The 20,953-nt window shown below is 37.0% G+C and overlaps 1 protein-coding gene across 1 annotated transcript in view; it reads left to right on the forward strand.

Moving 5' to 3' along the window:
- Positions 1-20,953, forward strand: part of STAT1 (signal transducer and activator of transcription 1) — a 58,466-nt gene that overhangs the window by 20,677 nt on the left and 16,836 nt on the right. The window contains exons 9-19 of the mRNA XM_020993534.1: positions 345-503; positions 1,047-1,139; positions 3,292-3,351; positions 4,382-4,411; positions 4,498-4,591; positions 8,807-8,848; positions 13,070-13,153; positions 14,513-14,611; positions 15,260-15,395; positions 18,385-18,437; positions 19,457-19,551. Coding sequence (XP_020849193.1) covers positions 345-503; positions 1,047-1,139; positions 3,292-3,351; positions 4,382-4,411; positions 4,498-4,591; positions 8,807-8,848; positions 13,070-13,153; positions 14,513-14,611; positions 15,260-15,395; positions 18,385-18,437; positions 19,457-19,551 — 945 coding nt within the window. The remainder of the gene's footprint in view (positions 1-344; positions 504-1,046; positions 1,140-3,291; positions 3,352-4,381; positions 4,412-4,497; positions 4,592-8,806; positions 8,849-13,069; positions 13,154-14,512; positions 14,612-15,259; positions 15,396-18,384; positions 18,438-19,456; positions 19,552-20,953) is intronic.

Consider the following 20,953-nt stretch of genomic DNA (forward strand, 5'->3'; position numbering starts at 1 on the left):
ATGCAGATCAAAGCATAATATTTGCTCTTTTTTTCCTTCTGTTTTGTTTTGTTTCTTCTTTCTTGTGGTTCCTCCTCTTGGTTCTAATTCTTCTTTACAACATGACTAATGTGAAAATACATTTAATAGGAATGTATATGTAAAGCCTATATCAGATTGCATGCTGTCTTGGAGAGGGAGGCAAGGAGGAAGGAGAAGAAAAATTGAAACTCAAAAGCTTATGGAAGTGAATGTTGAAAACTAAAAATAAATTAATTAAATTTTTTAAAAAAGAAATATATTTGGTCTTTATCATTTTGCTATGAAAACTGTCATTCTGAAATCCATGGTATGTCTCCTGTCAGGTTCACCATCATTGCTGAAAGTCTTCAGCAAGCTCGCCAGCAACTTAAAAAACTTGAGGAGTTGGAACAGAAATACACCTATGATTTGGATCCTATCCCGAAAAACAAAGATATTTTATGTGACCGAACTTTGAGTCTTTTCAAGCAGCTAATTCAGAGGTAACTACTCACCTGGGTGGCAATATTTGCCTATATTTTTTGCAGTTATTATTCTAATTAGTAACAAAATTTATTATAATTTAAGAGCACTTGGTAATTGAGAGTATTAGTTCAACCCAAGAAAAAAGAGCAGTTTATGTCAGCCATCGTTTTTCTTGGGCTAACCTGATATAGTTAAAATGTTTTCTTACTGTGCTATGACTGATGTCAATATATGAGCATTTCACCTGTTGGAAATTAGACTAACACATTTCAATGACTGAGTTCCAATTGGATTTGTAATCTTTTAAGAAAACTTAGAGTGACTAGATGACAAGAATTTTATCTTTGAAAAATTTCTTCCTTCATAATTCTCCTTCTGCTTTGCTTGCTTGGATAAGGTTTTTGTTTTTCTTGCATTTTGAACTTGTAGAAGCAAAGTGACCCAAACTGGAGGAGCCGTTTTAGTTTTTGCCTTTTCATAGTTTTTCCTGTTAGAAAAATTATATATTTCCTGCATCAAACAGATAAAAGTGATAATTTGTCTTTACTTGGTAATTGCAGCTCATTTGTGGTGGAAAGACAGCCATGTATGCCAACTCATCCACAGAGGCCATTAGTCCTGAAGACCGGAGTACAATTCACTGTGAAACTGAGGTAGTAAGGAACCTAACTCCATAATCTCCTTACTTTTTACTTTGCGGTTCTGACTTTCTGTTTTCAAAACTATTGCACACAGTGCTTTGGGAGGAAGAAATAATGCAGTACTTTTTTTCTATTAATTTTTTGTCTATACTGTCAGTCAGCCTCCTAGAGTCCCTTAGACTCTGCCATTGTATCATAATTTACAGAGTCACTCTTGATATAGGGCCTCTTGAGACTGAGTCATTATAATCAGATTGAAAGGATGATATGTGTGACCTTTAAGAAGGGCTCTACTCTACCCTTAGAATCATAGAATATTAACAACTAGAAAGTGGTTTAGAGGTCATATAGTCCAGTACTGTCATGTGACAGATGACAAACTTGAGATCCAGAGAGATTGTCTCTTGGCCAAGATCACACAGGCGATTAATGACAGAGCTGAGACTAGGTCATGGAGGAGCCACCATAAAGGATTCTTAGTGACAGAATTGTGTTACCTTGTGGGAAGATAAGACTTTGATCCTCTTTTTTGCTCACAGCTGTTGAGATTTTTTATCCTAGAGCAATGTAGCATCTGCTGACTCCTAGCCCAGTAATTTTTGTACTAGATTAGACCATACTACATCCCAAATGCTTTCTTAGATCTGTTTGGTCTTTTAATTGTATTTATTTTATTCTGAACTTAAGCAATAAAACAAGCATTTCCATAACATAATAGAATAGGAAAAAAAAGATGATTGTACATGAAACTACAAATCTGTTATGTTCAACTTGCTATTCCTTTTAAATATGTAATAAAGTTATGAGGTAGTTTTCTTTTTCCCCCTTTTTTGTTCCCTTCCTCCCTCCCTACCCTAGAGATGACTACTTTTATACACAAATATGTATATGTATATGTGTGTGTGTGTGTATATATATGTATATATATATGTGTATATATATGTGTGTGTGTGTGTGTATATATATATATATATATATATATAGAGAGAGAGAGAGAGAGAAGAGAGAGAAAGAGAGAGAGAGAGAGAGAGAGAGAGAGAGAGAGAGATGTAAAATCATTCTATACCTACTTCTATTTATCAGTTCTTTTTCTGGATGTAGATAGTATCTTCCTAAATATGTCCTTTGTAGCTAATTTGGGTATTTATAATAGTCAAAATGATTTAGTCACTCAAAGTTGTCCTGAAAACAATGTTGAAGGGGGGCAGCTAGGTAGTGCAGCGGGGAGAGCACTGGCCCTGGATTCAGGAGGACCTGAGTTCAAATCCAGCCTCAGATACATAACACTCACTTGCTGTGTGATTCTGGGCAAGTCACTTAACCTCAATTGCCTTACTCCACCCCCCAAAAAAAATCTTGTTACTATATACAATGTTCTCTTGGTTCTGTTCATTTCACTCTTCATTATTTCACACAAGTCTATCCATGTTTATTAAGCTCATCATTTCCTATCACAGTAGTATTTCCATCACAATAATGTACCACAACTTGTTTAGCCATTCCCCAGCTGATCTATTTGGTCTTAAAATTCATTCAGAAGCCATGAAAGTCATTCCACAAAGTAGATTTCTAATAATTATTGTGCTATCATTTTTAATAAAGATGGCTCATAGATACTTATTTTAATAAGCGGCATTCTTGACTGATCTAGTCATTCATTTTATTAAGCACCTACTAGGTACAAGTTTCTGTGCAAAATTCCAGAAATACAAAAATAACAAAAAATGCTATCCTTGCTTTTGAGGAGCTTACAGTCTTATTTTTTAATATCCAATAAACATTTATTAAGCTCCTATTTTGCATTCTTATCACTGTGCTAAGGGCAGAGGATACAAATAAGAAAAAGGAGTGAGTCCCTGCCCTCAAGGAGCTTACAGTTTAAAGAGGGAGGTAGAATATATAAGATAACACATAAATCATATCCTACAAAATAAATGCAGTGTAGATAGAAGTTGAACTTAGAGGGGATGCACTGGCATCTGGGGCAACCAGGAAAGGCCGCTCAGTAAAGGTAGCACTTAATCTTGGTCCTAAAGGGAACCAGGGATTCTAAGAGTTGGAGATTGAGAGGGAGAGTACACTAAGCATCAGAACAACTAGCAGAAAGGCATGGCATTGGGCGATACTAATGTTCCATGTATTTTATTTTCCCTTTTCTTTCCAGATTGCTGGTGAGATTACAGGAACTGAATTATAATTTGAAAGTGAAAGTCTTATTTGATAAGTAAGTCATCTTTCAAAATTTCCTTGATGCAACTTAAAGTGAAATATACAATTAATATTATAATAATAAGATATCTACTAATTGCAATAGTATATACAACAGTGTTTGGGGGCTTTAGTTCCTTACACACACTTAAAATGAAAATGCGTTATTTTGGAATTGTGCATTGGATCCTAGCAATATAAATAAATAAATTAATTGATTGATTGATTGATGTTGCTATTAAGTACATCCTTCATACCCATACAGAGTTAAATATATAGGCTTTTCATTGGATATTTGAATTGATTTCTAAGCCCATTAATGTAAAAATAACTGCCTTGGTAACCTCTTGATAAACTGAAGAATAATTGAACATTGCACAAAAGAAAATTTAGTCCCTCCTGTGAACCAGCTTAATTCCTCACTATCTCCAGAAGGTGGGCTCTTTTGTTCTTTTCAGACAAGACGAGACTGAAGCAGCTTCAATTCTTGGGGCCAAGGATAAACTCATTTCCAAGACCACATCAGTTCAGGGTGACCTTGATGGTCCTAGACCTGAAACTCCAAAAGTCAGCCTTAGAATTGTTCTATAGTAGTTGACTTTGGATAAGAGTAACCTAGAGGGGAGGTGGCTCACCTCTACCTTAGATAGAGCAAGCCCATTGCACTTTATGCCCACAATTTTAGTCTTAGACTGGAATTAGGTAACTCAGGGAAAACAGACAAATCATTTATTCCCAGGATGTATTTAGTCACTTTTTTGGCAACTGAGAGAGTTCAGTTTAGGAAATTATAAATGAGAGTGTGAAAGAATCACAATCTTGTTCTCTTTGCCCCTGGACATCTCCCCACTGAGGCCTTTGAAGAGTAAAATTGGAAAAATCCTAGTAGGTTTATACTGGAATATTCTCCAGGTCACAGAGGAGATATGTGTCAAGTTTCTTTGGATCTAGCTCTCTTTTACACGTGTGCAAAAATTTCTTTTGGCTAAGTCATTTTGTGAAGCTTGTTTTTTAGCTTACATTATCTATCTGATTTTCTTTTACAGAGATGTAAATGAGAAGAATACAGTAAAGGGGTAGGTGAAACACTTTTTGCCAAATTTCACTGTTTCTTTTTTTGTCATTCTAAGCCTCACAGATTTTTCTAACTTCTTCTGTATAGGTTTAGGAAATTCAACATTTTGGGGACACACACAAAAGTAATGAACATGGAGGAATCTACTAATGGAAGCTTAGCAGCAGAGTTTCGGCATCTGGTGAGGAGATTACCTTTAAATTCTTTTATGTATTTTTTCCTTTGTTTTATCTTAAAGCAACATGAATAACTCTTTCTGAGGGAAAAAAAACTGGTCAAGGCAACTCCAGAATTTTCTTTCTGATAACCTCTCAATAGGACTAAATAGCATAGTGAATAGAGTGCCAGGCCTGGAGTCAGGAAGACTCATCTTCTTGAGTTCAACTCTGGTCTCAGACACCTACTAGCTGTATGACCCTAGACTAGTCACTTAACCTTGTTTGTCTCCATTTCCTCTTCTATAAAATGAACTGGAGAAGGAAATGGCAAACCACTCTAGTATCTTTGCCAAGAAAACCCCAAGAGTCAGACACAACTAAACAACAACAATAACAGACCTCTCAATACTATTTTCATAATCATAATTAAAATTAGCTAATGCTTATTTAGCTTTCTAAACTTTGCAAAGCATTGTCTCTCTCTATATATATGTATATATGTGTGTATGTATATATTTTTTTCTCATTTGATCCTTACAACAACCCTATGAGATAGGCATTATTATTATCCCCATTTTGTAGATGGAGAACCTAAGGTGGGGAGATTTTAAGTGACTTACCCAAGGCTATACAGGTAACAAGTGTTAGAGACAGTATTCAAACCCAGATATCACTGATTCCAAGTTTAATGCTCTATCCAGGCTGCCTCCTGCTGTCCTACCATCCAAGGTATTATAATTTTTTTCTTCCTTAGACAATAACTGCAAGAGCAAGGCTTTTCCCCTTAATTCTCCCTTTACCTACCAAATCACATACTCAGTCAGGCATTTAGGAAGGGATAAGATTTACTTATAGTAAAGCAGGAGGAAAGTGCAATGTTCAAAGTATCTACAACTTAAGTAGCTTACACTTAGTGTGATTTTCTCATTATCTACTCGCTCCTGGCCCCTTGTTGTTTGGCTCCTGCCTCCAGCATGCTACTAAAACTATTGTCTGAGGTTGACTCAGGTAATGGGCCATGTTGGATGCTTCTAGTCCTTTTTGACTCGTGCCTCATTTGATACTATTGGCCATGCCATCCTTCTTGAAATATGCCCCTCATCTTCTGAGATCCCTAACTATATTGGCTCTTCTCATTCTTTGACCTCTCTGACTCCTTCCCTCACTTTCCCTCTTTCTTCCACATCCTATCTGGGAATTCTTCCAAGGCCACTACCCTCTTCTCTCTACTTCTGACATCAATTCAACAATATTTTTTTTTCTGGTGAGGCAATTGGGGTTAAGTGACTTGCCTAGAGTCACACAGCTAGTGAGTGTTATGTGTCTGAGGCCGGATTTGAACTCAGGACCTCCTGATTTCATGGCTGGTGCTCTATCCACTGCACCACCTAGCTGCCCCTCAATTCAACAATCTTGCATATGCCAGGGACTATGCTAGACATGAGGGAGATACAAAAACAAAACACCCCCTGCCCTCAAAGAGCTTATATTCTTGAAGTGTATATAGGAAATTAAATACAAAATGTATACAAAGTCTGCCTACTTTCCTGCTTTTGTTAATGGTAGTATCATCTACACTTGAAAGCTCCATTCTCATTTACTTTTCTAATCAAATATTGTCAATTTTTCCTTTAAAATGTATCTAATATTTTCCCTTTCTTTTCTCTTCTCACTACTGCCATAGAAATTTAGGCCATTATCACTTCATACCTAGAATATTTAAACAACCCCTTTACTGGTCTCCCTACCTTTAATCTTGCCCCTTCAATTTATCTTACATACAAGGTGAGATTAACCTTCTAAAGTATATCTCTGTTCATGTCACTTCCCACTTAAAAATGTTTACTGGCTTCCCCTTTGCCTACAGAATAAAAATCCAAATTCCTCAACCCTGTATTCAGACACCATATACAGCATGGCTCCAACCTACCTTCCAAGGCTTATTGCCCATCATTTCCCTACACATACCTAATGTTTGAGCCAAATTAGGTTACATACCTTGCCCTTTTCTCAGTTCTGGGCCTTGGCTTATGCTGTTTCCTTTGCATGAAATTCCTCCTCTGTGTTTTATCAAATTATACCCATCCTTTTATTGCATGAATTTTCTTATCAATTTGACTAGCTAAAGGCAATAGGCCTGAATAAATCAACAGACAGGCCGTATGACACTCAAGGGTATCACATTCTCCACCAGCAGTTAATAGGGATTGCATAATTCACAATTCAGCAAGCAACATTTATACATAATATAAAACAAAGGAAAAAGCTATTAATTAAAATACAGGCAGCCATGCAAAGAAAAAAATAGTGTTCTTGTTAAAGGAAAATGTATATCATTTACCATAGGAAATAGATGAGGGAGTTATTTTGTTAGTATAGCTTTTTTAGTATAGTTTTGCTAAATTAAAGAGAGCTGTCCTTCAGATCAGACAAAGGAAGAAGACATTCCAAAGGATTCCAAAGAATCCTCCACCTTCAGTAACTAAGTCATTTGGTATTGACAGGAGGAAAGAAGACACTCAAAGACACCAGCTGCTAAAGCTATTCTAGCTTCTTTTTTTTTTTTACCAGACCTATAATTTCATTGGTCTAGAGGGCTCCTTGTGAAGACCTCAACCCATGCAGATTAGTGCCTTCTCTGTACTGATAGTCTTACAGAACCATCTGGGATGTTGAAAAGTTAGGTGAACTCGCCCAGGGTCAAACAAACAGTATGTGTTAGAAATAGGCTTTGAGCTCACCCAAGTGTGTCTGATTTGAAGGTCTCTTCTCTCTAATACACCATGTTGTCTTTTTAAAGTTATTTATGTAAAATCATTGACTCTTAAAATTGGCAAGGATATTAAAAATTTTTAAGTCCAACTCCCTCCTTTTACTGATGAAAAAACAAAGGTCCTCCAAACCAAACTGAATCATAACCCTTTCTGAAGGGATTGTCCTGACCAGTTTTCTCTCTGACCCCTTAACTTTTCCCTTGAACTAACTCATTGGACATCATGTTCAGTGAAACCCAGTATTACATTTGTTAGCTTTTCCTTGTCTCCATGAAGATAGGGGTTATAATATTCTCCCTGGCATAAATTAGGGTATGAGCAAATTTATTTAATTTACACACTTGCATACTGATTTTTAATTTAGAAGTTATCTTCTTGCCTGAAGCCTCAGAAACAACGTTAAATTACAAGTAAGCCTGCCTTTATTGAGTACCTACTGTAGGTGGAACCATGTTAAAATAACTTTGGGGGAATTATCGGGGAATATACCAAAGAAATAGTTCCAAAAGAAATAGAATTATATCTGCCTTAAAGGAGCTTATGGGGAATTAAAATTTTTTTTTTGTAATTAAATATTGGTGAAACAGCAAGCCTTCCAGACAACACAAAACTTGGTGTTAAATGACCTCATTACAAATCCCTTCCATTGATTTTTTTAAAAATAAGATGAAAAAAAACAAAACAAAGCAAAATGTTAGGATCCAGAATCAGAAGGAGCCATGGAGACCATCAGATTCAATCCCTTCATTTTATAGCTGAAAATAAATGAGGACAAAGGGGACCTATGACAGGCTGGCCTAGGGACAGGGCATATTTGGGAGGTCTAGCTTATTCCTGGGTTATCACAATCCTGGGGTAGCAGATTGGTTCTAGTACAATCCCAGGGGCTAGATCCATTGCAAGGATAATACTGATTTGATCTGAGACTCAGAGGCCTGTCTTAGAGTGGAACTAATCTACAAGGAGAAGGGGAAGAAGAAGTCTGCTGGGTCAGGAATGATATGGTATAGAATTTCTGTAGCCAGGCCAGAACAAATTTGCTCAGGAAGAAAAAAAATAGAAACTCTTTATCCTAGTAGCTATCCTATGGTATTTGGCATGATGTTACTCTATTAGGCAGGTATAGTAATTCTTTCATTCATTATTCAACTGTCACTTATTCAGTACCTTTCCTGTGCAATGGACTGTGCTAGATGTTGGGGATATTTAAAGAGAAATGGGCATGGTCCCTGCCCTCAAAGAGCTTTAAGTTCAATAAAAGACTCTATAATTCTTTAGATTAAAATGCAGTGGGGTTATTTTATATCTATTACACTATTATTAAACCAAGATGATGGCATTTATCCCTCTCGTAATTTTCTTCTGTATGATTGTGTCTGCTTCTGTTCTTGTTTATGGTTAATTTAAAAAATAAAAGTTAGCATGACATATACTATAAGGATTTTTTGTTTATTTGTTTTATAGCAACTGAAAGAACAGAAAAATGCAGGCACCAGAACTAATGAGGTAAGAGAAATTTCTTATTTTTCCATCCTGTCCATCAGCCTCAGTCTTCCTCATCACATATTTCCAATCACTTGGCAAAACATTCATATCTCTTGCATCAGACCCCTTCTCTGCAAACTGCATCATTAATTCAAGGCCTTCATCATTTTTGGCTAGATTATTTCAACAGCCTCCTAATTGGTCTCCTTCCTCAAGTATTGACACATTTTTCCATTCTTTATATTGTTGCCAAAATGATTTTCCTCAAGCACAGGTCTGACCATGTCACTCTCCTACTTAATAAACTCCAAGGAATTCCTATTGCCTCTAGGATAAAATATATAAACTTTGTTTAGTTTTTGAAACCTTTCCAAACCTGGACCCACTGATCTTTCCAGTTTCATTGTACAGCAGCCCATTGTATAATATCCCACCTCCCACCCTCTGCTATCTACTCAAACTAGCCTTCTTTCTATCCTCATACCCAACACTCCTTCTACTCCATCTCTTGTCTCTAAACCTTTGTAATGGCTTTTCCCTGAGCTTGGAATACACTCCCGTAACACCTTAGCCTCACTGAATCTTTCTCTTCCTTCAAAAAAAGAAAAAGCACCATCTACTACTTGAAGCCTTTCATGATCTCCCCAACTGTTTGTTCCCTAACTCCCAACTTTTCATCTGTGCTCTCTCTCTTTCCATATATGTACATGTACACACACATATATGTATACACATGTATATACACGCTATATATGTATGTAATGTGACATAAATAGATGTAATATGACAAGACTTTGTTAAAGAGGATGTATGCATATATGTGTATATGCATTTATATATGGCCATTTGGAATGTAAGCTCTTGCAAGGAAAATTTGTTTCATTCATTATACTTGTATTTCCAGCACCCAATCCACTATCTGCCACATTGTAGGCATTTCATAAATGTTTGTTGACTGATAACCCACATCCTCACTCCTCTCTCTACAAAACCTTTATGAGAATAATACATATGCATACAGGATCCTTTGGATGAAAAAGAAGAGACAGGAAGAACCTGCCTTTTACAAACAATTTTCTATCAATCCAGTGACATGACTACACTAAAAGGCTGGGAAAATACAAGATCATCATTTGTTGATGTAAAAAAAAAAAGCTTTATCCAGTGAGCAGGACATCACCTTGAAGGCTCTCAATTAACAAGGAGTCTTTCCATAAACATGTAAAATTACATAAGATTCCTTGATGGACACAATCACAGAGATATTTTTGTTCAATGATGCTCTAGTGATTAGTTTTAAGTGAATCATAAACAGGGAGACCTTTACTTGACAAAAATGTTGGCCTTGTCATAAAGCCTATCCTTGAAGTCCAAATGGAACAAGGATTCTCTATAAATAAAGATATCTTCTAGATGATTTTGTTTGTAGATGACGTAGTGCTGATGTATCACCCCACCCCCACCCTCCACTCTTGTCTGTTGAACTCCTGAAAATCTACTCAGGAAAGGTTAAGTTCAATGAACGAAGAATGACCAGTCTAGACTATGATATCGCAGGATGTGTAGCCAATTGAGTTTACCTGTTACTAAATACATCTTTGACAGTCTTTGTAGATGGATAATGAGCTAGTCTAAAAATTGAATAGGAGGATAACAGTGCGCTGAATTGGGGGGGGGAGAGAATTATACATTCTTTTCTGTCCTCCTAAACTGCTCTCTGACTCAAAAGTCCATCTTTTTTAACACCATTATTCGTTTATTGATGTATATGGCTGTGAATCATGGAATATGCTAACCTCCAAAGTAATCAAGTTGTGGGCAACCCAGAGGACAACAGAAAGATGCATAGTAAGCACATGTTGGCTTCAAGATGTTATCAGGGATGACTTGTATTGCAGAAGTGGTATAGAAGGTATTTTACAGGAATATCATCTGAAAGGCAGTTGGTTCAATTGAGTGGCAAGAGTGAATGATGACAAAATTCACAAAGGGCATCTAGTCCATTGTGGATATCCACTCTGGACAATTTATGGGAACACATGGACAAGAGTGTTCACTAGAGAGAGTATCTACATCAATGAAATTATCTATCCACCGGAAGTACCATCATTGTGATTTGGGCTTCTTATGGCTGAAGAGATAGTAGATTTGAATGTTCTATATATTTGGGCATAGTTATCAGGATGCTATTGAGTCTAAGAACAAGGGACTATGAATTCAACTGCCATGACCTTACATGGGACATGGGTTTTTCCATTTCCTTTAGTTTTTCCATTTATAAATTGGGGACAATAATAATAGCTCAGTTTATATAGAGAATTGCTGTTTACAAAGTACTTTTCTCAACAACTCTGTGAAATAATTCATGAAACTAGTATTACCTTCATCTCCCATCTGAGGAAATTAAAGCCTAGAGAGGTAGAGTAACTTACCCAAGATCACACAGCTAGGAAGTAGCAGAGATGAGACTTGAACCCAGGTCTTCTGAGGTCAGTGTTCTTTCTACTTCACCATGCTGTCTACTTATCTCAGGGAGTTTGTGAGGATTAAGAAAATAAAAAATAAGCTATCATACAAACAGAAATGAAACATACAGAAAGATTTGTCTACATTCAGGTGGTACAGAAAAGGCTTAATTCTCCCCTTTGCATCAAGAAGTTACAATTAGTCAATCAATAAGCATTTATTAAGCAACGCCTCTATATCAATCACCATACCTAGTCTATGTTGAAACAAATAAGAAGGATGAAACAATCCCTACTCAGAAAAAATTTGTATTCTAATTCTAGTATGTGTGTACACGCACACAGATAACATACAAGGAGAATTAATGCAACTAATGCAAAGTACTTTGGGAGGGAAGGCATTAGCTTTGCAATATGGCTTCTTTTATGTGGAGAGAAAATAGACCTTCCTAATACCCCACTTCCTGATTCATCCTTTGGCCATATGTAAGAAGACAATTGGCATTTGAACTTCCTATAGATACTGAAGACCATGTGATGTGCTGGAAAGAGCACTAATGTAGGAGTCAGGAGACCTGAGATCTCATCTTGACATTGATGTTCAGTAGGTGTGTGGTCTTGGCCTTTCTCCTTGTCTTACTTTCCTCATTTACAAAATAACAATCGCCCTAGCTATTGCAAGGGTGGTTGTAAGATAATAGATGTAAAAATGTTTTGTAAACTACAAATCACTACATAGATTCGAGGTTTGGAAGTATTTTGTACCTTCCAGTAAATATTTTTTCCATTTGGGAAACAAAAAATAGTTGGTCATTAAAAGGGTTTTTTTGGGGGGAAGGGGGGGATGGAGGGTCCCAGACCTATGATTTCATTCCCATAGGGATTTCTTGGTGAGGAAGTATCCTCTACCAATACATATTGGCAACTGATATACATATTGTCAACTGCTGTGAAACTTGTAATCTTAGAGAGTCATTTCTTAAATTATCACATGGAAATAGCTACAGACCTTTCAGGTCAGGGCTGACATCCTTGGACTCATGGGTCGTCAAAGGGTTTATGACAGTCTGTGTTCTCCTGCTGACAAAATGGCTATTCAAGCTCATTGAAAATAAACTCAATTCACTGTCTGCCTTGGTAACTAACCCCTGTTCCTCTTCCCCTCTTTCTTCCTTCCTTCTGTAAACCCTAACACTTAGATTTTTCTTGTTGTCATGTGGTAGCATGTTTTCATCTTATCTCAGAATTGGAAGGGGGCTTACTATCCATTTAGTCCATCCTCTGCTTGAAACTGTAATGGCCACATTCTCAATAATTTCATAAGATCAGATTTAGAGTGCTGGAAATTACTTCTGAGAAATCACCTGATAATTTGGTTCCCTAACTTTACAGATGAAAGGCCTATGTGGGTTAAGTGACTTTCTCCAGTAATAATCATCGAACATGGCATTTGAATCCAGATCTTCTGACTCCAGAATCATAGTCCTTTCTTCAGCACTACACTGCTGTAGTCATCACTTCATCATTTTCAAAATCCCTTTATGATGAGCATGCCCAGGAGATGTTATTAGAAAGTATCCATTCTTTCATGTTTGATGAAAAATTTGGGATGAAATTATTTTTTGCGGTTTGTTTTTGTTTTTTTCCTATTTTGAAACTGGTTATGGTTAAGCCTCAGTCCCACCTCTTAAAATGTTAGTTTGCCATATAAAAAGTTAGAGTAAATGAATTAATTGCTTTGAGACTTAAATAATTTTGTGCATATCTGTTTTTTTAGGGTCCTCTCATTGTTACTGAAGAGCTTCATTCCCTAAGCTTTGAGACCCAGTTGTGCCAGCCCGGCTTGGTAATTGATCTAGAGGTAAGCCTCAGATTTCATAGAATCCTAGAATTTGAGAGTTGGAAGGCACCTTGGTTGCCTCTCTTTTCACCCATTCATGAAGTAGCCCCTCCCAGGAGAGGTAGTGATGCAGCCTCTGCATGAAAACTGCCAAATACTTGCCAAAAGTAGAAGTAATTGTCAGCTATGTTTTTCCTCCATGTATTTTTATCTCCAACTTTCTCCAGCTACCATGTCTTACTTACAAGGTATTTGCTTGCTTTTTGGTTGTGGCTGTGCTGCCATGAATTACTATTTATGAATTCAGCTCTTCAGGTAACTGGGAGTTAAATTTACCTTTGAATTATTGAAGTTATATTTGCCCAATGTTTTTAATTTCTCAAATTGTATTTATTAGGGATTTTTCTTTAAATTAAAAAAAAGTTTCTCAGTGCTGAGTTAAACAACGAACTCAAGTGGGTATCTTAAAAGTCTTCCTTTTCATCCAGAGAAAGAACTATGGAGTCAGAATGCAGATCGAAGCATATTATTTGCTCTCTCTCTCTTTTTATTTTTTTGTTTTGTTTCTTCTTTCTCGTGGTTCCTCCCATTTGTTCTAATTCTTCTAGACTAATGTGAAAATATGTTTAATAAGAATGTATATGTAGAACGTATATCAGATTGCATGCTGCCTTGGGGAGGGGAAGGGGAGAAAATTTAAAACTTAAAAGCTTATGGAAGTGAATGTTGAAAACTAAAAACAAATTAATTAAATTTTTTTTAAATAGTCTTCCTTTTAACAGTTGTGGTGTTGTGCTTTTGGAAAGTTCAACATCATTGTGAAAGCCTGAGGATAGCCTAGATTTACTGACTCTAAGCATCTATGGGGTAATGCATTTCCATGGGATGGAGAGTTATCCCTTGGCAGATCAATGGAAAGCAGCTGCTCAACTTGCCCTACTTTCCCCTAGGATGTTTGAGTTACAGCTCTCTTACTGAGTTCATACCTTCCCCGATCTCCTAACTTTGTCCATTCCTCTCCCAGCATTGTACTGCTTGCTACCCAAACTCCATTTACCTTTCAACTTTGTGCCACCTCTTATTTATTCTTTGTCTTCCCAACCCAGTTGTATGACTATACATTGTTCAGCTAATATCCAGTTGGTTGTAGAAGATGATTGTGAGACCTACTTACATTGCCATTGTCTGTTTTTCTCTTGTGTACATGAATAATAAAAAATTTCTTGACCAAACTAGGGGGAGAAAGGTACAAAACAAAATATATGTATATCTGTAAATGCATATTTCTTCTGAGCACATTGAGTAACTTATGTTTTTGTGACTGGATAAGGGTGAAATGTTTCTAATTTAGATTGCCTCAAAGTCTTTTTCTTCTTTTAGACAACATCTCTGCCTGTTGTTGTGATTTCCAACGTAAGCCAACTTCCCAGTGGATGGGCATCCATTTTATGGTACAACATGCTAACAACAGAACCCAAGGTATTGAGGCTATTCAGTTATTAGAATAAAAAATTAACCAAAGGGCCTTGTTACTCTAGCTTAGGAATCTTCAAATGATGTTAACTGGCCAAATAAAACTTCAGTGAAAAACATAGAACTCATACAGACAAATGTGTAAAGATTATAAGGAACTTCGAAAAACTGAAACAGGTATAAGAAAAGAGATCTGTGATTTTCTTCCTTTGCTTATAAACTCAGATTCAATTGCATTTGATTCAATTGAGCTTTTATTCCTTCTTTCTGCCAGGACCATCCTTGGCACTGAGGACATACAGACAAATGGAAACAGATTATAATTTGTTTCCTGAAACCTTTGTGGCCCTTCTTTTTGGTTACAAAATATAAATAAACTAAATAAACTTTGATTTTTCTGAAAGTTTGACTGAAGTTTAACCTTTAACATTATTTTATTTTGTCTTTCTATTCCATCCAAAGATTCCCTCTCTACTTTCACTTTCTTCTGCTGTTGGCACATTAGATCTGCTTTTATTCTGGAACTGCTGTATGATTTTGTGCAAAAGGATTTGAAAATTTAGGCCTATGAGTAGGCACGACTTTCAGCACCTAGTCCTTTTTGGTCCCTCTGCAGTTGTCCTTAAGGATTTTTGTGTTATGTTTTCTCTTTAGAATTTATCCTTCTTTCTGAACCCACCATGTGCAAAATGGTCTCAACTTTCAGAGGTGTTGAGTTGGCAATTTTCGTCTGTCACAAAAAGAGGACTTAATTTAGAACAGCTGAACATGTTGGGTGAGAAACTCCTAGGTATGAACATATGGACTTTATTTTAATCTATCTATAAAAGATTCTTGGTTCTTAAAAAAATTCTCTGTTTCCTCTTTGCTATCCTGAGAAGTTAATTTCCTATTAGATATTTAAATTGTGATAGATGAAGAGGCAGTGTGTCCTAAAGGAAAGTAACTTGCAACCAGAAGACATCTTTGAATCCTGGTAGACATTTACTAGTCATGTGATCACAGGCAAGTGAGGTCACCTCTCTAGGCTTCGGTTTGCTCATTTTAAAAATCAAGATAATTATGCTTATACTGCCTCTTGTAGAGTCATTAGGGTGAACATATTAAGTAAAAACTAAAGCACAGTGTGAGTTGTTATTATCATTATTATAGGTATCCTTCTCTTTATGAAAGAAGTGTTTTAAAAGTGATCCGTTTTTTCTCTTAATTTTGCACATATAACAATTTCAGATTTGATACGTACTATAAAATGTTTAGTTAAATATATCCGAGTTAAACGTATCCCTTATTGCTGAAATATTCTTGACTCTTGAGAGGTAACATGCTATAGTGTATAGAGCGCTGACTGGGAGTCAGGAAGATCTGGGTACAAATCCTGCCTCAGACATTTATAACCTGTATGACCTTGGGCAAGTAACTTAAACTCTGTGGGCCTTTGTTTCCTTATTGGTAAAATGAGAGGTTGGATTCAATGACCCCTAAGATCCCTTTCCGCCTTGATTCCATGATCCTATGAAAAGTATGGTAAAATTTTGTAGCTTGTCACATATGACAGGAAAATCCATTATTCGTGAAAGTGTAGAGATTTAGATTCTCACTCGCCCTATGACATTATTCCAAAGATATTTTATAGGATGACACTTGAGGAAGAGTCCTTTACACGAAGCAGATACATGTCCCCCATGGTTTTGATAGACACTTCTAGCTGATCCTCATAGAAGGCACTAGGATGAGGCTACTTCATGCTATGAACCTTGACACTCCATGTAATAAGATGGCTCCCACACCTGTAGCTCATCAAACATCAGAGAGTATAAGATATGTGTAGAGAATCTCGGGTCCACACTCTTTCAAGGGTTTGCTAATCTACTGACACTGAACACATCGGAGTTCCATTATAGACACCTTGTAAGTCTAAAGCTACTGCAGAGAATGGTTCCTATTTATGTACATAGGATCACAGATCTAGAGCTTGGAAGAACTTCAGAAGTCATTTTGTCCAGCACCTTCATTTTACAGATGAGGAAACTGAAGTTATCTGTGCCATTCTTTTACAGTCATGGAAAAATTTAGCTGTTTACTTTGTGTAAAATTGTATATACCAAGTTGTATATTTTATTTATAAACAGTATTACATTAAGATAAACCATTCTTCCAAGATCTTTGGTTTATGTTGACTTAATACATATCTTTGAAGTTATTTTGCTAATAGTCAAGAAACTTTTGTTTTCCTTTTTTCTTATTTGGGAAAGAAATATGATTTCCATCCATTTGTCTAGGCTAGAATGAGTGGTTTGAAGGTGAAAGAATGATCTTAGTAACCTCTTAAAGTCTGTTCTAAGTCTGTCCTTTGGTTTCTATAGCTACTAAGCTACTAAGTATTGTTCTTCCTTGCACATGGCCTTTTACACAAGGATAGGCATTCTCTACAATGTAATGCTTTTGGCAACGCTTAGGGGGTATTAGATAAGGGGCCAGGGGTAGGAGGTCTAACAGCATCTGAGATGAGTATTGAAAGCACATTTTTACCTTAGGAGTAGATGCACTCTCAGTTTTGTAAGGGACTTAGGAAATAATGTATAATAAAAACATTCAGAGAAAAGTGGAAAAATGAATGATAATGTAGAAGGAAAAACTTTTGGTAGTTTTCTAACTGATAGAAAAGCAATTGGGAGGGAGGAAGAAAAACATTCGTAAAGTCCTAAATTTCAAGGGTCTTTGAGATGTCATATTATCCAACTGATGCATCTCAGCCATTTGGAAAAAAGCAATCACCCCTTTGTGTGAAAAGCTCCAGGAAAGGTGATTGTGAAATCTCTGTTGGTGAGAGAGTCCAATTATGTCTCACTCTACAGATTAGAATTTTTCCCAGGAAGTTGCCAAGAGGCCCAGTTAATAATCAGTGATAGAAGTTCGTGGCTTTTTGCGAATAATTTCATACTTTTTCCAGACTTTCTTTAGTATTGAGTATACTCAGTGTGCCCTTGTAAAAGATGTAAAAAGGATAGAGCACCAGCCCTGGATTCAGGAGGACCTAAGTTCAAATCCGGCCTCGTGAACATAACACTTACTAGCTGTGTGACCCTGGGCAAGTCACTTAACTCCATTGCCTAGCCAAAAAAAAAAATTAATAAATAAATAAGTAAATAAAGATTGAAAAAGGAAATTCCTAAAGCAGAAAAACCAACCAACATAACTACATTCTGACAGTGTTAGCAGTATTCGATGCCCATGTGCCCCTACCTCTGCCATTCCCTTCTTTTTGTTTAGATCTAAATTCCTAAAATGTATAAACAGAACATTCCTCCTACCATTCAGAGACAGGGGTTATGGCATCACAGGGACCTGTGTTGTACAGGTTTTAAAGCAGACATATAGGATCCAGTGGAGGAGAAGAAAGACAGTATCAGAGGAAGAAGTGAACTAAAGGATTTTTTCTTCCTTAAAATACTGTTAAAAATCATTTTTCCCATTCTGCATCGTCTATCCATTTCCCTCATTAAAATCAGCCAAATACACTGATTATTCCAGAACATTTGTTATTTACATTATGTTATTATTGGAGGTAGTGAGGAGTGGAAGATGCATAATGACCTGCTTCCTTTCGTTCTATTTGCCTTTTGGCTGGTATCAAATTTGTAGATCCTTCAAAGATAAACTTTTCCATGTTGTATCTTTTTTTGAGAATGTGTACAAAGCTTTTAGTCTAACTAAAATTTTGTAATGCTATTTGTATCCTGCTGAGAACATTGCTTTTGTTTGCTTGCTTGCTTGCTTAGGGCCCAATGCCTCCATTTCCGATGGTCTTATTCCTTGGACAAGATTCTGCAAGGTAGGTTCTTCATCTGTTTGAGTATCTGTTTGAGTTGGTTAGAAAGATCATGGTCCTGCAGCTGAGCTTCTGTTTTTGTTCTTTGTTTCAGTCATCCACTTCCCCTTTGGAACTTTGCTTCCACCCAAGGAATCCTTAGGGGGGGAAAAATTAAATTTCTATGGAGTAACCCACATATTTGGTATTCTAATGTGAATCCCAAAAGGAAGCTTTCAGCTGAGTGATAATATCCTGTTACTTCCTTAAGATCTCTTCACTCCCCTTGAAAATCTCTCCAGAGAAAATTTTATTCAGTTCTGTATGAAGAGCCCTATGCTCTTCTCTGGCCAGAAGTTTGCTAGCACTGGGTAATCTCCTGAGTCTAATCATTTGGGAAAAGCCAGGAAGTTATGCTACAATGTTTTTTGCAGAGAAGGGTGGCTAATTATATTTCTCCAAAAATGACTTTAGTTTCCGTTTTTTTCACCAAAGAGAAGGAAGCAATTTGTTTTTACTTTGGGGAGTCTCTACTTGAATAGCTTTTCTCTGGTTTGGTGAGGAGGTAGAACCAGTGGAAAAGAAATAAGAAACTTGGTGTCTGAATACTGTTGAGAATAGATTTGCAGTTCCTGTTGATTTTGTCTTCAGACCAGGATGGATAAGATCCATCTCTGAGACGTATCTGGTTTTACATGTAAGAATTCTCTGGCTTTGTCAGCTATGCAGGGCAAGCTCGATTCAGATGTGGGTTTGAGAGTCCACCGTGAGAGGCAGCATATTGTCGGGAAGATGTATAGTCAAGAGGCCTGGGCTTCAATCCTAAATCAGATAACTTACTAGCTTTGTAGTCAATTAACTTTTCTGAGTCACAGATAATTCATCTGTAAAATGGAGACATGAATATTTGGTCTACTTACCTCATAGAGTGTTTGTGAGGAACGTGGTTTATAAAACTTTAAGTGTTACGCAAATGTGTTGTCATAATAATTGTTTTAGATTTTTCGGAAAAAATTTTCTAATGCATGGATTTGTCATTTCAGGAAAATATAAATGATAAAAATTTTTCTTTCTGGCTTTGGATCGAGGGCATCCTTGAACTCATTAAAAAGCATCTAATTTGTCTCTGGAATGATGGGTAAGGTTGACAGATGGTTGTTTTCTATGATGTATTTTGGATATATGACCTGCTGCTGCATACGTAGGGCATGACTAAGCTCTAGGTGCCATGTTTAATTATTCTTCTAGACTATTCTCAACATTGCCTCATCACTGAATTCTCTTCTTGAGGAACATACCTGTGGGCTTTTCCTTGAGGATTTTGTCATACTAGATGCTAGCCAATAAATTCAAATCAACAACTACTTATCAAGTACTTACTCTGTGCAAGGCCCTTTTTTAGGTCCTGGAGATACAAAGACGAAAATTAAATAGGACCTGCCCTCCAAAAGCTTACGTTCTCTTGGGGGAGATATACAAATGAGTGTTGTATCTAAATCAGAATAATAAAAGTAAAATGGAGGGGTGAGAGAACAGGAGCCATTGGCAGGGTTTGGTAAGACTTCTTTGAAGTGATGAGATCTTAGCTGAGTCTAGAGGAAAGATGAGGATGCTGAAAAACCTCAGAGAAGTAAGGAGTGGGCATATTCTAGACATGGAGGATGTTAGCTATGCAAATGCACTGAGACAGAAAGTGGAGTCCAGAGAATGGCTAGTGGTTAGCTTGCAGTCTGTATTCTGCAATGTAGAATTCACAAAGTTAGGTTATGCTTTACTCTCCAGACTTGGCCACCATACCTCAGCTGCCTTTTCTCTCAACTCCCTTCTCCCACTGGTGGGTCTTTCCCCAAACCTCCATTTTGAGGAAGGGCTCAGACCAGGCAGCCCCCATTAGAGGAGAAGCAGCTAGATATTGCTCGTATTTTTATCTCCAGTATTTAGTACAGTGCCTGGCACATAGGAAGGGCTTGATAAATGCTTCTTGACTTGACTTGTCTTGATTTAACATTCTTCTCTCCTAGAGTTCTTTCTAGGTGTCTGACCACTTGTTCTTTGTCTCCTTTGCTGGATTCTCTCCTAGATCATGACCTCTAAACAAGATGTCCCTTGGGATTCTGCCCTGGGCCCTCTTCTCTTCTTCATCTTTACTACTCACTTGGTGAAATCAGTTCCCGTGGATTTAGTGACCACCTCTGTGCAGACAATTCTAAGATCTACCTATCCTGCTCCAGATTTTGCTGACCTCCAGTCTCACATATCCAATTGCCTTTCAGACATCTTGAACGGCATGTCCAATTTTAAATTCAACATGTCCAAGATAGAAATCCCCCACTCCCACCCCCACATCTCTTCCTTATTACTGTAAAAGGCAACACCATCCTCCCATTCCAGTCACCTTTAAACCTAGGACTCATCCTAGCCTCCTCACTATCTTTTAACCTCCCCTCCCCCAATCCAATATGTTGCCAAGGTCTGTCAATTTTACCTCTTCAACATCTCTTAAATATACTGCCTTCTCTCCTCTGATAATGCCACCATTC

This window comes from Phascolarctos cinereus, unplaced genomic scaffold, assembly GCF_003287225.1.
Source record: "Phascolarctos cinereus isolate Bilbo 61053 unplaced genomic scaffold, phaCin_HiC Scaffold_726;HRSCAF=1367, whole genome shotgun sequence".
Taxonomy (NCBI): domain Eukaryota; kingdom Metazoa; phylum Chordata; class Mammalia; order Diprotodontia; family Phascolarctidae; genus Phascolarctos; species Phascolarctos cinereus.